At 41.3% G+C, this 16,349-nt stretch overlaps 1 protein-coding gene across 1 annotated transcript in view; it reads left to right on the plus strand.

Annotated features, from left to right (window-relative positions):
• Window positions 1-16,349, plus strand: part of CDH2 (cadherin 2) — a 243,324-nt gene that overhangs the window by 23,732 nt on the left and 203,243 nt on the right. Inside the window, exon 2 of the mRNA XM_051851320.2 lies at window positions 6,407-6,518. Coding sequence (XP_051707280.1) covers window positions 6,407-6,518 — 112 coding nt within the window. The remainder of the gene's footprint in view (window positions 1-6,406; window positions 6,519-16,349) is intronic.

The following is a 16,349-nucleotide window of genomic DNA, read 5'->3' on the forward strand; positions in this document are numbered from 1 at the left end:
AGAGTAGGCAGGGATGTGATATATCGCGTTTGGAAAGGTTTTTGGAGGTGGATATATGGGCTGGACGTGTGGCCACAAAATGTGGCATAGGTACCTGTTAAAGATACAGATTTGTCTGTCATGACGCTGGAGATTCTGTTGTAGTGAGTCTTGGTTTGGGACCAATTTGGGTTTCAACTATTTTAAACAAATGCCCCTGGTTGCTTGCCACGCTGAGTATGTTTGGGAACTACTGGACTGTTTGAATGATAGACATACCATGTGTTGGATTCATGTTGTCCTCATAGTGTTACTATTACTATGACTAATAGCTAATGTGTACATTGAATGACCATATGCCAGACACTATTCTAAGTCCTTCTAATGCATTAAGCCACTTAATGCTTTCCTCTGTCCTATGAAAAGATGCTGCTTTTATTATGCCCATTGTACAGATGGAGCAACCGTGACTTGCTTGAGGTCTCACAGATAGTAGTGTGGGCTGAGATTCAATCCTAGGCATTCTGGAGTGTTGGAAGTCCATGCTCCAGCTGCCCTCTCAGGAGTGTGGCTCATAGCCTGGGGTTGGCAGGAAAGGTCATGTCTGACCACATGGCATGCCTTGCCTGTATTTAACATCTGAGTAGCATCTTTATGAAGATCCTGGGATGATACATTTTCTTGGTACTTACATAGGAAGAAACAACTAAAACCAGCTGGAATTATTAATTTATTGACACCAGTTTTGGAAGCTTAAATGCAAATTTATTCCCTTAAAGAGCACATCAGCAGCAAAGACACTGGCTAAGGATGCCATGACTTTCCTGTTTTCCTGGTAGAAAAGATCAGAGTTGTTTTGGTGGACAACAAGCCCCACATCAATCAACAGGGGCTTTGTTCTGCCGCACCTTATGTCTGGGATGCCCTTTTCGACTTCCTCCTCTTTCTCTTGGCAAATTTTTAATCATCTTTAAAGTCAAATCCTAAATGTCACTTCAGCAATGGAGTCCCCTCTTTGACTTCCACAGGCGAATTCATCATCCCCTTCTTTCTGCTGCTTTAGCACTTTGTTTCTGATGTTAGAATTTTGCAATTATTCTTCCTAGTGTGTTGCACCCCTGTTCACAGTCACCCAGCTGGAAACAGAGGAGGACATCATTTCCTCCTCCCTCCCTCCCACTGGGTGTCCCTGCCTTCACTAAGCCCTATTGATTTTAATTGTCTGCATATTGATAAAATCTGCCCCTTCTTGGTTCCTGCAGCTTCTACCCTGATTCCAGCCTGTGTCCTGACTTGTCTCCCAGCTGTAACTTGCCACACTCCTCTCCAGCCCCCACCACCACCACCACCTACTTCCCATTAAGCAATTAGATAATTCTCTCTCAAATATAGTCCGCCTGTGCTTTTCTGGCTCTCTCCAGCCAGAAGGATAACCTCAAGCCCTAACCACCTATGATCGAACCCTGTCCAACTCTGCAGCTCAACTTTTAACTCCTTGCCTTGCTTCTTGGACTCCGGTGACACTGAACTCATTGTAATTCCTCAGGCACTGTGCTGTTTCTTGCCAGCCTTGTTTTAGCTAAAGTGGTGGCCGCCAGGGATGGCTTCCCTGCCGTCCCTACTGCCTTGGTACTCCAGGGTTGTGTCTGGAAGACCCCCAGACTCCCTGCTTGGGGCTTTCTTCTTGCATATCTCTACCTCTCGCAATAAGCTAGAGCTGCTTATGGACAGGAACTGCGTCTCATTCTCTGTCCAGCAGCAAATAGGCACTAAGTATACGTTTCTTGAAAGAAGTGGGATTATTTGTGCTTGGAAAGACTAAAAGGAGTTAGAATCCTGCCTCTTCCTCTTCCTGGATGGGAGGCGTTGGATATTTTCTTGCTCTTCTTTGAAAGAACCTATTTGCTCATTTGTAAAATGAGGATAATTTTGCCCCTTTCTGGGGGCTATTGTGAAAATTAAGTGGGATAGCAATATTGTACAAAACTTACACCATTCCTGGGACCCTGATGCCTGCTTTTGTGTGATCAATGATGTGTTTCACATTTTTAAATGCATAGTTGCTTTTAAAAACATCAATAGGCAGCTGTTTGGCACCGTGGTTAAGTTGCCGTTTGCGATGCTCACATCCCATATCAGAGTGTCTGGTTTGAGTTCTGGCTCCTCTGCTTATGATCCAACTTACTGTTAATGTGCGTCCTGGGATGCAGCAGGTGATGGCGCAAGTGCTTGGGTTCCTGCCGCCCACATGGGAAAGCTGGATAGAGTTCTCAACTCCTGACTTCATCCTGGCCCAGGCCTGGGTGTTAGGCATTTGGGGAGTGAACCAGTGGATGGAAGAGCTCTCTTTCTTTGTCTCTCTCTTTCTCTCTTTCTGCATTTCAAAAAGAAAAAAAAAATGATACTTTCAACCTTATCCTCCATCCCTCCTCCTTCTTATTTTTAAAAAAATTGTACAATGACATATTTTCAGTTTATTTTATAATCACAAGCTTAACCCTCCACCAATTAAAGAATTCAACTATAATAAGCAGAAAAATCATTATGTGTAAAATGTATATATGAAATCTGTTCACCTTATATGAATAAGCATTTAATAAAAAAGAAAATAAATAATCACAATAAATATAGCAATTGAATACTTTTTTGATCCTTGGCAACTAAATAAAATTCAGGATGTCTGTAAATAAAGTTTTCTGAAAATGAACATAGCTAGTCTCGTTTGTTTTTTTGCATTATAACAGAGCTGAGTGGCTTCAACGGAGTTTCTGTGGTTTGTAAAGACTAAAATATTTACTGTCTGGCCCTTTACAGAAAAATCTTGGCAACTGCTGCCCTACTCAAATATAGGAAGATGCATGCTATTCACAACCTCCTCATTTACCCACAGTGAACTTTGGGAGGAAACAGTTCCTCTTTCTCATATTCAGACTTCTAGAGCTTCATCCTGGGTTTTGACATTCTGTTAAAGAAGGGTGTTCCAACAAGAATGTAAGGGATTGTTCAAGGAGATAGTAAGCATCCCATTGTTAGAGGTGCTAAAAATAGGTGGGCATACGTATTTTGTGGATTGCTATAGAATAGAATTTCTTAACCTTGCCTCTGTTGACATTTTGCAGTGAGTACTTCTTGGTGGTAGATTCTGTCCTCTGCTTGGTTGGTATAATGGTTACTAACCTGTATGGCCCTTACCCACTAGAAGCTAGTAGCATGTCCATCTCCAATCTGTGTCCAGATATTGCAAATTGGGGATGAAATGGCTCCTAATTGAGAACCGCTGTTGTAGAACGTGCTAACATTAGCTGTGGATTAGACTGCTGGACTTTCTGTATCCTCAAAGCTATTACTATTAGAAGTTTTGAAGTGGAGGTCAGCTTCCCTGGGTGAACCAACTCTGTGGTTTTCTGCACCCCCAACCCAGTACCAGCCCCAGTCTTGTAGGGTGGCTAGAAGAATTAAATTCAATTAATTTATTAGCACAGTGCTTGGCATAAAGGAAGCCAGCATTGTCTCCACTTTAGAGATTGTATTGATTTGATGTTTCCTGTTTTTTAAACAGGCCAATTTTGTTATTTTGGACTGCAAAGTAAAGAGGGAAAATTAGTCACAAATTAGTATGAGAAATACATATTTTAGTAATTTCCATTTTTAAGAGAACACAGTATAGATTGTTAACAGCATATTATTTTGTGGATCCATTTTTTGTGTTAGGGAAGAATTTAGAAAATTTTTCTGTTGCAAATGAAAATAGAAATCTCAAAATAATGCATGATCTCCTAGCCAGTGTTTGTTAGATACATTTGCTTTATAAACATAGTTTCAGCAATGTTCATAGTGTCAACAATGCTCACAATCAGCGTAGGCAGGTAGGATGCCCTTTCATAGCACAAAGGGGTTAAGTAAAGGGTAGGTAGCACGTCGAGGACAAAAGTACCTTTTCTGAAATATGCTGGAGACTGAACATCAGAAGTGAAAATTCACTTATTTCTAGTGGCCCTGCTGTGGCCTCAAAGTACCATACGTGTGGGCTTGGACCAGGTGCCTGTTGCTGCTGACTCCCTGACCCATAGGGCAGATCCACTGGACAGCAAATCACTAGTCACGGAATTGAAGAAAAGCTTCCTGTTTTCCTCTGGTCTTTAGAGTTTATTGATCTCTGGGTACTTTCCCGTAAAACTGCAAGCTGACCTAAGCTGAATGCCTAGGTAGAAATGTGACCACCCTGTGCTGTCTGCTTCTGTTGTTTGATGCCTCCCCCGAACTCTGCCATGCCTTGCTTCCCTGGGCCAAGGACTCTGTTGGAGCCCTGGACCAGAGTGGAAGAGACAGACCCCAAACAGGGCAGTGGGACATGGTTTATAACACATTTGGCTGTTTCATATGGCAAACTAGGGAGTTGCATTTATTTGTTTTTGTTAGCTAAAGGAAAAACTTTCCCATAATGAACGCCTGCTCTGTGCCAGGTGGGTCTAGGTGCCCAGGTGATTACAGGTGTCAAGTAGCACAGTAGCACCCAGCATCCCAAACTTGACAGGTGTTAGAAGCTTCTCCTCAGTGTGTTTTTAGCATTTTCTCTGTTTTTCTTTATTATGACGTGTATGGAACAAAAAGAAGAGGTAGGGGGATAATAAAATTTGTACTCATATTCCTAAGCAAATATTCACATTTTGACTTGTTTGCTACAGATTCTTTTTGAAAGAAATGAATTATCACAGAAAAATCAGTCACCTGTGTAATACTTCCAGAGACTTATTTTCCTCTTCCCTAGGGTAACCAGTACCCTAATTTTAGTGTTTACCAGGCCAGGTACATTTTTCTATTCTTACTGCATGTGTATGTGTCTCTTACATTATCTTTTGTGTGTAAATTTTATGTAAATGGCGCTATCAATCATGCTTTTGATGTATTTTGTACAATTCACATTGCTGTGTGCTTTGTTTTCAATCTGAAATTGGAATGTTACCCAAATGGGTTTTTGAATTTACTAAAAATAGTAGTCATTGATAGGTTGATTTATAATTAAATTTCTCTGTCAATCTTATGTGAAACAACTTTTTTGTTTGTTTTGTTTAGCTGTTTTTTTCTGAGATGTAGCCTGTAGGTAACTATAATTCCACTTCTTCTACTGTAATTTTGTTGAGTCTTCCTTTTCTTGACTGTGTCAGTTTTGATTTGTCAGTTTTTCCATTGTTGGGCATTGCAGTGGTCTGTAGTTCCTGCTGTTACAGCCCTGTTTCAGTGAACATTCCTGCATGTGTCCATTGGAGCACCATTGGGAGACTATTCCTGAGAATATACCTACAGTATACACTACAAGGGTACTTCAAAGCATTACTGGGATAGTGGAATTAAAACTAAGCTTATTTTGGTGAAAACAGATTGAAAGTCATACATAATTTTTTAATAAAGTGGACTTTCCATGAACTCTTTGAAGGGCCCTCATCTGTCTGCATTCATTGCTGATCCATTGCTGGTATCCATTGCTGATCTATTCCTGGTTCTCCTCAGTGTATAGATGGCTCATAATGCTGAATGCTGTCCCTGTAGCTACTGAAATTTCTCCCTTGGGTGGCCTTAGGCTGTTCTTCCTCTTCTTTATGTAGTTGGTTCCCCATCAGGGCAGGGTAGAGCTTCCCTTTATTAATGTAAATCCTCCAGGAGTTCTGCTTTGGGCTAATCATCTTGTGATTGTGTCAGCAGGGCCGGAAGAAGTGGTAAAACTAACTGGGAGCTAAAGCATTGGGTATGGCTGAGTTTTAAGCACATTGGGCAATTAACTGTGCATGATGATACTGCAGGAAATGTCAGAAGACAATTATTTTCTAATCTTAATATTAAAAGAAACGATGTTATTTCTTTTACATTTTTAAAGTAACTTTTCCCTTCGAATTAGAGAAATGCATACTTTTCATTGTTTGATTTTACTTGGATAATACTATATATTCTGCAGTCGCTGTTGTGTATTTTTATCTTTTTTAATGCACAAGGTATATTGAACCACACTCTATAGATAATCAAATGAGAATATGAAAATCTGTATATTTGGTTGATAAGTTTGTCATGAGCAGTTAAGAAAGTGATGGTGATTGTGGAGCCTGAACAGGATTTGGCTGCTCAACAATTCCAGGCCCACTTGATAGGTCTTCAGTCACAGTGGCAATTATCATGGAAATGCTAGGTCCTTCCAAGGACCTGGAATGTGTATTATTTAGATTTTTTCTGGACTGGACAAGTGGGATTTGTTTCTTCTACTCCAGTTATCGAAAAGATTAACCCTTTAACCTCTACATTTTAATTGTAACCATTGGGAAACAAAGAGGTTGTTTGTACAAGAGAGTTGGAAAAATGAGGCTTTATGCCAAGTGGAATGTTTCTCAGAAGAAAGAGGCAGCAATCATTGCACACATTTTTTTTTCTTGTGTTGCAGGCGTCTGTAGAGGCTTCTGGTGAAATCGAATTATGCAAGACTGGATTTCCCGAAGATGTGTACAGTGCTGTCTTATCGAAGGATGTGCACGAAGGACAGCCTCTTCTCAATGGTACTGTCCCAAAGATACTTGTACATATAGCATCCATGCTTTTGAAACCCACAAGCTATTAAAAACACTCTGGGTCAGCTTTCCTCCATAACAAGCATGAATTTTTTGCAATCACTGATGAGCCTGGAGGGACTATTTCAGATTACAGAAGAGCTCATGAATCTCTTATCTACATAATTGGAAGGCTCCTGGTCTCTTGAAAAATTCATATTTCTTCCTTTTTTAATTTATAGTAGGCAACTCTACACAACTGATTTTTACTGTTTTTCCTCATACATTTTACTTAAATTGAAAACTAATGTGTGACATAATTTTGTTCTAGTAGTTTAAAAAATGGTTTATGGTAAACACCCACTTAGAATTTAGAATTAAAGAAAGGATTTTATTATAATGTGTTTGACAAGACATGTCAAATTCAATATTTAGCTAAATTATAAAGAACAAATTAATCTCAATGAAGGATGAAATCTATATTTTATTATGATATTGTTTATAGAAATTATGATAGTTAATTTAGTTGTAGCATATGTGAGTTTCAAATATAGGCTCATTCTCCATTTGAATATGGATCAAGTTCATTACAGTTACCATTTGAAAACCCTCTCTAGTAATCTGAGATAAAACCCAAGTATAAAAAGCAAAATTAAGAGCCCCCTCCTTGAGCTCCAACTGAGAGCAAATAAAATTTGAGATAACAGTGCCTCTGTGAACTTTATTATTCCATATAATGTCAAATTTTGATTTCCCACATATGCATATCACTGAGACTGTTTTCAAAGCTGTTTTGAAAAATCCTGTGAACCCTCAACTGATTAATTTTCACAGGACTATACCACACAGCCTTAATTGAAATATCTCTGCAGCACTCACAAAACTGTTATCCTACCTAATGGGTGATAGTTGACGTGATGGCAGCCTCCTTCAAATCACAGAATGTAGATTCTTTTTTAAAAAACGATTTATTTGCTAATTTATTTGAAAGAGTTAGACAGAGAAGAGGTAGAGAGAGGGAGAGAGAGAGAAAGAGAGAGAGAGAGGTCTTCCATCAGCTGGTTCACTCCCCAGTTGGCCACAATGGCTGGAGCTGCGCTGGGTCTCCCATGTGGGTGCAGGGGCCCAAGGACTTGGGCCATCTTCTACTGTTTTCCCAAGCCATAGCAGAGAGCTGGATCGGAAGTAGAGCAGCCGGGTCCCGAACCGATGCCCATAAGGTGTCACTCCCCCTCTTCGCAGAGGAACGACACAGAACCCTGCGTTGTTCTTTTGTCTGCTCAGCCCTTCCAGGGTTTGCTGCTGGTCCTTCCCTGGTTGGCTGCCGTCCTTCCACCTCCATGGAAGGGCGGTTCCCCCTGCCACTTTCCCCACTTCCACGGGGGAGCGGCACACTGCCGGCCGGCTCTCTCGGAGGCTGCTCAGATGTTATCCGGATGTTCCCTTTAGATGTTCCTGGTGCATGTTGTCTCTCTCCTCCTTTATAGTCCTCTTCCACCAATCCCAACTCTGCTACCCACACGCCGAGCACGCTGCTCTCCTCCAATCAGGAGCAGGATCAGCTCCTGCAGGTCATCACTCAAGTTGGCAAGAGGCAGCTGCGTAGAAGTTATTTACTCCCTTCTCAGCGCCATATTGTGGGAGAGCAGATGCATAGAATAAGTCTTAATTCCAGTAACTTAGTCTAGTCCGAGTTGCTCCCCACAATAAGGGATGCCGGCGCTTCAGGCCAGGGCATTAATCAGCTGTGCCACAGCACTGGCCCCAGGATGTAGATTCTGTTTAACTTCGTGGGAGTCTCAGAGTTCTTCTGCATGCTCATCATCTTCTGTACTTTTTTTTTTGTTTGTTTGACAGTCAGAGTGGACAGTGAGAGAGAGAGACAGAGAGAAAGGTCTTCCTTTGCCGTTGGTTCACCCTCCAATGGCCGCCGCGGCCGGCCCGCTGCAGCCAGCACACCGTGCTGAACCGATGGCAGGAACCAGGTACTTATCCTGGTCTCCCATGGGGTGCAGGGCCCAAGGACTTGGGCCATCCTCCACTGCACTCCCTGGCCACAGCAGAGAGCTGGCCTGGAAGAGGGGCAACTGGGACAGAATCCGGCACCCCGACTGGGACTAGAACCGGTGTGCCGGCGTGGCAAGGCAGAGGATTAGCCTATTGAGCCGCGGCACCGGCCTTCTGTACATTTTTAAATTCTTAGGCGGCATTGTAGAGCTTGTATGATGTGTAAAATATGGCAGAATAATTCAAATGAGTGAAAAATATGAGAATTGTTTGCATTTTTGCAATATATGGAGATTCATTTGTAAATAGGTCACTCCTTCTCCTAAATGTTTATAATATGTTGTTTACAGATTAACACATGGTCTGTCACTGGATATGAACTTCGGATGAATTACTTTGGCATACTGAATAGTTTTGAAAATGATAATCTGTTCTCCAATTACTAAATCATGCTGGTGACAGTAGAAATTGGCCATAGGTTCTTCCCAGTGTCTTTTTTAGTTTAACCTAGAAACTCGAGGTTGCTGCTAAAGTTGTTCGTGTGAAAGATAGAAAATATTTTTGATTTTGTACTCTAGTCATCATTGTGAGAAGAGTCCATTGTAGCCTCTAGTAGAATTTCTAACCAATTTGTTTTTATTTTTTAGCATTTTTTTAAAAAACTGCTTTCTACATGACATACCATTACATTTTGTCTTTATCATTTTTAGAATACATTAAGGAATACCAGCATCATAAAGCTTAAAACACACAATTGAAATATTGATTAATAGAAAAAATAAGTTTTTGGAAGAAAGCAAATTTATGTGGAATTTTGTGAAGCATGAACCTTCCTACTTGTAACAGTGTTGTCCTTAGTTAAGGTGTTTCTTTTGGAGAATGGCTACTTAGAGTGATTCAGGGTTTTTACCATTCCTGTCTTTTTGGATTTTTGGTGGGATGATAACCCAAAGCTGTGTGTATACACTGAGGCCGGATGCCATGCCATCAATATGTCCTTGAGCTCTGTGTACTGCACTGAGGCCATTCACCTGATACATACTGCAGCTGAAAGGAATCTGCTGCTAGGCCAACCAAAGTGATCACTTTGCTAGGGTTTTGTGGTCTCTAGTGTCTAAGGAAAGCAGTAATACTACACAAAAGGCGTTCCAAGGCTTCATGGCATATTCTGCCATATTAAGGTTGACTTGAGAGTCCAAGAGCCTGCTGTAATCATGACTCCTAACTCTTGATGTTTCCTTTACTTTCCCACTGATGACACCCAGGGGGAGGAAGATAGTAGTAGCCCATCAGTGTGTGCAGTGTGGTTTCATAGAATATATCCAACACACTAGACCTTGTACAAAACTTAATATTTTTGTGTGTAGACCTCATGAATACTGACTGCTTTTCAAACAATTAAGTAACATGTTCTCGGTGAAAATGTTTAAAAAACGTTAAGCATGAGATAGAGACATGATACTAGTTGTGTTGGAATAGCTATTTTGGGGGAAGCAGTTTGGAGAGCATTATATCTTCCCTCTTCCCATTTCGTTTTGTTTGCTTGTTTTTTGCTGTTGTAATGCATTTTATAGAAATAACAAATGGACATGGTGATGCAACATGTTAAACAGCCACTTGGGGTGCCAGCATTCCATATTACAGTGCCTGTAATCACATTCAACCAATATTTCCCATCCAGCTTCCTGCTAATGTGCTCACAGGGAGGGAGCAGATGATGACTCGAGTACTTGGATCCCTGCCACCCATGTGAGAGATCTAGCCTTTGACCTGACCCAACCCCAGCTGTTGTTGGCATTTGGGGACTGAACCCTTGGCATTTGGGGACTAAACTGGTAGATGGAAGAGCTCTCTCTCTCTTTCACTTTGTTGCACTCCTTTGAAATAAATTAAAACAAATAAACTTTTAAAAAATGAAAAAGAATCCAAAGAACTGGTTTTATCCCTTGGTTTTCAAGAGTCTGTGTTTTGTGAAATTGCAAAGGGGGTGAAGTATTTTGTGACCAGCCATACATTTCATGTTAGGTCACGTGAAGAAGTCTCTGAAGATTATTTTCAAAAATGGCCGTACAGGCCCACATTTTCAGTTTTTGTTAGCAAACACAGATTTTGCTTTTAACTCTGCCTCTATTTTTGAATATACAGGTTGGTTCTAGTTTTTCTCTCTGACATGCTGTGCTGTTGTGGAAATTGTTAGAGAATTTTGATTTTTCTTTAGAGATTTTGTTTGAGGGGATTTGTGTTCAAAAGTAGAGTTATGAGGTCAAAGGGTAGATAGAAAATTTCTCTTACAGGCATCTTGTATGATATTTTCATTCAAAAACTATTTTTAAAATGGCATATATATGTGGTATACAGTATAATTGGATACAATGTATAATACTCAAAGTGAGATAAATAGCATTTATATCTTCTTAAGTACTTTTCATTTCATTATTTTGGGAACCTTCAAAAACTTTTCTTCTAGTTCTTTATAAGATATGTAATAAACTGTTGTCAGCCATAGAGGAGAACTTGGTTACAGGGCTAAAAGTATGTTAGTTCTTTTCAACACCCCCATCGCCATTTAATTTCTTTTTATTTTTTTAATTTATTTATTTTTGACAGGCAGAATGGACAGTGAGAGAGAGAGGCAGAGAGAAAGGTCTTCCTTTTGCCCTTGGTTCACCCTCCAATGGCCGCTGCAGCCGGCGCGCTGCGGCTGGTGCACCACGCTGATCCGTAGCCAGGAGCCAGGTGCTTCTCCTTGTCTCCCATGTGGGTGCAGGACCCAAGCACTTGGGCCATCCTCCACTGCACTCCCGGGCCACAGCAGAGAGCTGGACTGGAAGAGGGCCATTTAATTTCATGGTGGTTTGTTTTTTTTTTTTTTTTTTTTTAATTTGGTCTTTCTCCCCTGATGAAAACCATTCCTTATTTTATCATGTGCCATACATATGTTTTCCTTTGTAAGTTAGGATCAATTCTAGTATGTTCAGGTAGTCATTTTTACCTTGCATTTTTCTATTCTGTTTTAGAAGCATTTATTGCCAACCCCCTCATTTTACAGACAAGCAAATTAGAGCTCAGAGAGATTATAGGCTTTTCCCGTGATTATAGAGCTCTTTAGGTTGTTAGTAGCAGACCTGGAATTAGAACTCAGGCTTCCTGATTTCTAATCTAGTTCGGGTGATGGTGATAGTAGAAACCTGTTATAGTATAACACAGAGAAGGCTGTAGGCTAATGGGAGATAGCCTGAATATCCACGTGTCTTGTATCAAGCTTGTCTTGGACCTGGTCTTCCATATTCTCCACTTAAGACCACATTTGTGCTGTACTAGTTGTATTTGGGATTTGTGGACTATAATGTAAACAATGCCTTCTGTAATTTAAAAATATCTTTCAGTTGTTGTTATTGTTAGTATTTTGTGCATGCCTGCTTACAAGCAGAAAAAAAATTTAAGGATTTAGAAGATAATATGTAGTATTTAATATTTAACTTAACACTGTAATGAGCTGGATGGGGGGGCTGTTATAGTAGCACATTGCTTGAAAATTAAAAAACTGCAATCATCAATTTTCAATCTGTCATGAATACTGTATCGGATGCTATGAAATAGCAGCTGTACTGTGTGACATTGCAGAGAGAATCCTGGGCTGTTTTGTGTGGATGTCAAGAATGATATTCCTGTGTGTTTTGCATTGGTGGTCTGGGTGCTTAGATGTTTTACTAAGTAAACTCCTCCAAATCTGATCAACATAAATAGCAACCAGCAATTACCATGGATATTTTCAGTAATCCATTCATACTCACCACCTCTGGGCAGTGCATGATGATTATTTTCAACTAGATGGAATTTGATTTAGATTAGTTTGCTTACTGATTAAGCCTTGTCTGCATTAACATGCTTGGAGGAAGCTACAGTACAGTGTCGTTAGATAACAGTGCTGAAATATCTTTTATTAGTTTAAGAGAACTATACAGCTGAACAACTGCATAATTTTAAATAATAGGAGTACTTCTGTATGATGTGATTTGCTGAGTAGCAAAGAGTTATATTAATCTGTTATGAAACCATTGGTTTTTGGTTTTGTTTTCTTTACTTTAGGCAATCACTGTTGTTATTGAATGTGTAAATGTTTTAAAATATTTGAAAGGTAGGTTTACAAACAACTTGTTTACACAGCCAGCCAGGACTTTGTACTTTACTGATTTTTCAATTGATTGTGGGAAATGGCACTAACCACAGAGATTGTTCTTTTGGATATTGATGATAAACTCTAAGGAGGAGTGAGTGAGATTTAGCTATTTGCATAAAAGTGGTAGCTTTTTGTTTATACATTTTTAAAGGACAACGAACTATATAATAAGGTCAGTAATGGAACCAAGAATTTAATCTTTATTTTCAGTATAATATTTCAAACCTTATTTAATACTTGTACTTTTTTCTGTTCTTTTGGACATTTTTTAGGTATAGCTTTCTCAGTGTGTTGCTGCAAACTAAGATGAGCAGGTTTGACTAGACACATTTTTTTTTTTTTTTTTTGGACAGGCAGAGTGGACAGTGAGATAGAGAGACAGAGAGAGAAAGGTCTTTCTTTTGCCGTTGGTTCACCCTCCAATGGCCGCCGCTGCAGCCGGCGCACCGCGCTGATCCGATGGCAGGAGCCAGGAGCCAGGTGCTTTTCCTGGTCTCCCATGGGGTGCAGGGCCCAAGCACCTGGGCCATCCTCCACTGCACTCCCTGGCCATAGCAGAGAGCTGGCCTGGAAGAGGGGCAACCGGGACAGAATCCGGCGCCCCAACCGGGACTAGAACCCGGTGTGCCGGCGCCGCAAGGTAGAGGATTAGCCTATTGAGCCACGGCGCCGGCCTTAGACACATTTTTTGTTGTTAAGTCTTTTTGGAGTTATTCATGGCTCTCAGTGATTTGAATAGCTGAGATTTGCTCATTGTCCCACTTACAACCAAGGGATAGGCATTGCAGAAAGCAAGCCATGGTTCTACATCTACCACAAGCATATGAGCAAGCAGGGACCCAAATGGTTTAACATCCATTTTTTTTTTTTTTGAAAGATGTATTCATTTGTTGGAAAGTCAGAGTTACAGAGAGAAGAGGCAGAGAGAGAGAGAGAAAGAGGTCTTCCATCCACTGGTTCACCCCCAAATTGGCCACAATGGCCGGAGCTGTGCCGATCCGAAGCCAGGAGCCAGGAGCTTCTTCTGGATCTCCCATGGGAGTGCAGGGGCCCAAGGACTTGGACCATGCTCTACTGCTATCCCAGGCCATAGAGAGCGGGATTGGAAGTGGAGCAGCCGGGTCTCGAACCTGCGCCCATATGGGATACTGGTGCTTCAGGCCAGGGTGTTAACCCACTGTACCAGAGTGCCAGCCCCAACACCCATGCTTTTAAGATCAGAGAGGCACTTACTCTCTTTTCTTTCAGGCTCTCTACTAAGTAGAATGAACAGTCAGTAAGTGAAGTGTACTTCATGTTAGGTAGTGAGAACAGCTATGGGGAAAATAGGGAGTATGTGTGCTTCTGCAGCTTACACATAGCCTGGTCATTAGACGGATTATTCACAGGAGACAACTGAGGAAGTATTGATGTTGGTGATGGCCAAAGAGCTGTAGATAGCTTTTTTTTTTTTAAAAGAATTATTTTATTTATTTAAAAGAGTTACAGAGAGAGGTAGAGACAGAGAGAGAGAAATGTCTTCCTTTTCATTGGTTCCCTCCCCAAATGACCTCAACAGCCAGAACTGAGCTGATCTGAATCCCTGAGCCAAGAGCTTCTTCCAGGTCTCCCAAGCAGGTGCAAGAGCCTAAGGAGTTGGACCATCTTCTACCGCCTTCCCAGGCCGTAGCAGAGAGCTGGATTGGAAGAGAAGTAGCTGGGACTTGAACCAGCGCCCATATGGGATGCCAGTGCTGCAGGCTGGGGCTTTAATCCACTGCACCTCAGTGCTGACCCCAAGAGCTATAGATATCTGAGGAAGAGCAAGTGCAAAAGCTCTAACATAGGAGTCTGGTGGTAAAGGAGGACAAGGAGCATAGTTGACTGATATAGGAAAAGCAAAGGGATTAGGTCAGAGCAGTAGTATGCCATTATGTGTGGGGGCTATTGCATGGACATGGCTTTGAATATGGGCTGGTAAAGAGTTGTTGGGGGAGGGGAATGGCACACAGCACTGTGGCATAGCAGATAAAGCTACTGCATGCAGTGTAGGCATCCCACATGGATGCTGGTTCAAGTCCATGATGCTCTACTTGCCATCCAGCTTACTGCCAATGTGCCTGGGAAAGCAGCAGAGGATGGTCCCAGTGTTCACCCACATGGGAGACCTGCCTTCTGCCTTTGGCCTGGCGCATTCCTGGCCATTGCAGCCATTTGGGGGGTGAACCAGTGGATGGAATACATCTCTCTCTCTCTCTTTCTGCATCTGATTCTCCCTCTCTGTAACTCTGACTTTCAAGTAAATAAATAAATCTTTTTTTTTTTTTTTTTTAGAGAGTTGTTGGAGAACTTTCAGCAGAGGAAAGACATAAACTGACTTTTTTTTTTTTTTTTTTTTTTTTGGACAGGCAGAGTTAGACAGTGAGAGAGAGAGACAGAGACAGAGAGAAAGGTCTTGCTTCTGTTGGTTCACCCCTCAAATGGCCACTACAGCCGGCGCGCTGCATCGATCCGAAGCCAGCAGCCAGGTGCTTCCTCCTGGTCTTCCCTGCAGGTGTAGGGCCCAAGCACTTGGGTCATCCTCCACTGCCTTCCTGGCCACAGCAGAGAGCTGGACTGGAAGAGGAGCAACCGGGACAGAACCAGCGCCTCAACTGGGACTAGAACCCGGGGTGCCAGTGCCACAGGTGGAGGATTAGCCAAGTGAGCCGCAGCACCGGCCTCTGACTTTCAAAATGGGATTATTCTGGCTGTTGTGTTGAGAAAAGATCAAGGAGATGAGAGAGGATGGGGAGACCAGTTAGAAGGGCCCTAATAATCCAGGTGAGAAAGGTTGGTGGAGTGGGCCAAAGTGGTAACAATAGAGATTCAATTCTGAGTTTTAAAAAAGTAGTAACTTATTGAAGTGGCATTCACATAATTTAAAAGTGAGCATATTAAATGCTTAAAATATCATGGCACTTAGCACATTCAGATTGCTGTGCCAACACTACTCTATCAAGTTTCAAAACATTTCATCTCTTCGAAGTAAAACTCTCAGCCATTGAGCATTGTCTGCACCATCCTCCTTTCTTCAGGGTTCACAGATCTTTTGTGTCTGACTTCTTTGACTTAGCGTAGTGTTCTATAGATCCATCCATATTCTGGCTTCTATCAATTCACTTTTTATGGCTAAATGGTACTCCATTGTTTATAGGTATATATCTACCATGGAACTTTTATCCATTCATCTGTTCATGTACTTTTTTTAACTTTTATTTAATAAATATAGATTTCCAAAGTACAACTTTTGTATTATAATGGCTTTTTCCCCCCATAACCACCCTCCCACCAGTAACCATCCCATCTCCCACTCCCTCTCCCATCCCATTCTTCATCAAGATTCATTTTCAATTATCTTTATATACAGAAGATCAATTTAGTATATACTAAGTAAAGATTTCAACAGTTTGCACCCACACAGAAACACAAAGTATGAAGTACTGTTTGAGTACTAGTTATACCGTTAATTCACATAGTACAACACATTAAGGACAGAGATCCTACATAAGGAGTAGGTGCACAGTGACCCCTGTTGTTGATTTAACAGTTGACACTGTTATTTATGACATCAGTAATCACCCGAGGCTCTTGTCATGAGCTGCCAAGGCTATGGAAGCCTCTTGAGTTCGCCA

This window comes from Oryctolagus cuniculus, chromosome 10 (genome assembly GCF_964237555.1).
Source record: "Oryctolagus cuniculus chromosome 10, mOryCun1.1, whole genome shotgun sequence".
Lineage (NCBI taxonomy): Eukaryota > Metazoa > Chordata > Mammalia > Lagomorpha > Leporidae > Oryctolagus > Oryctolagus cuniculus.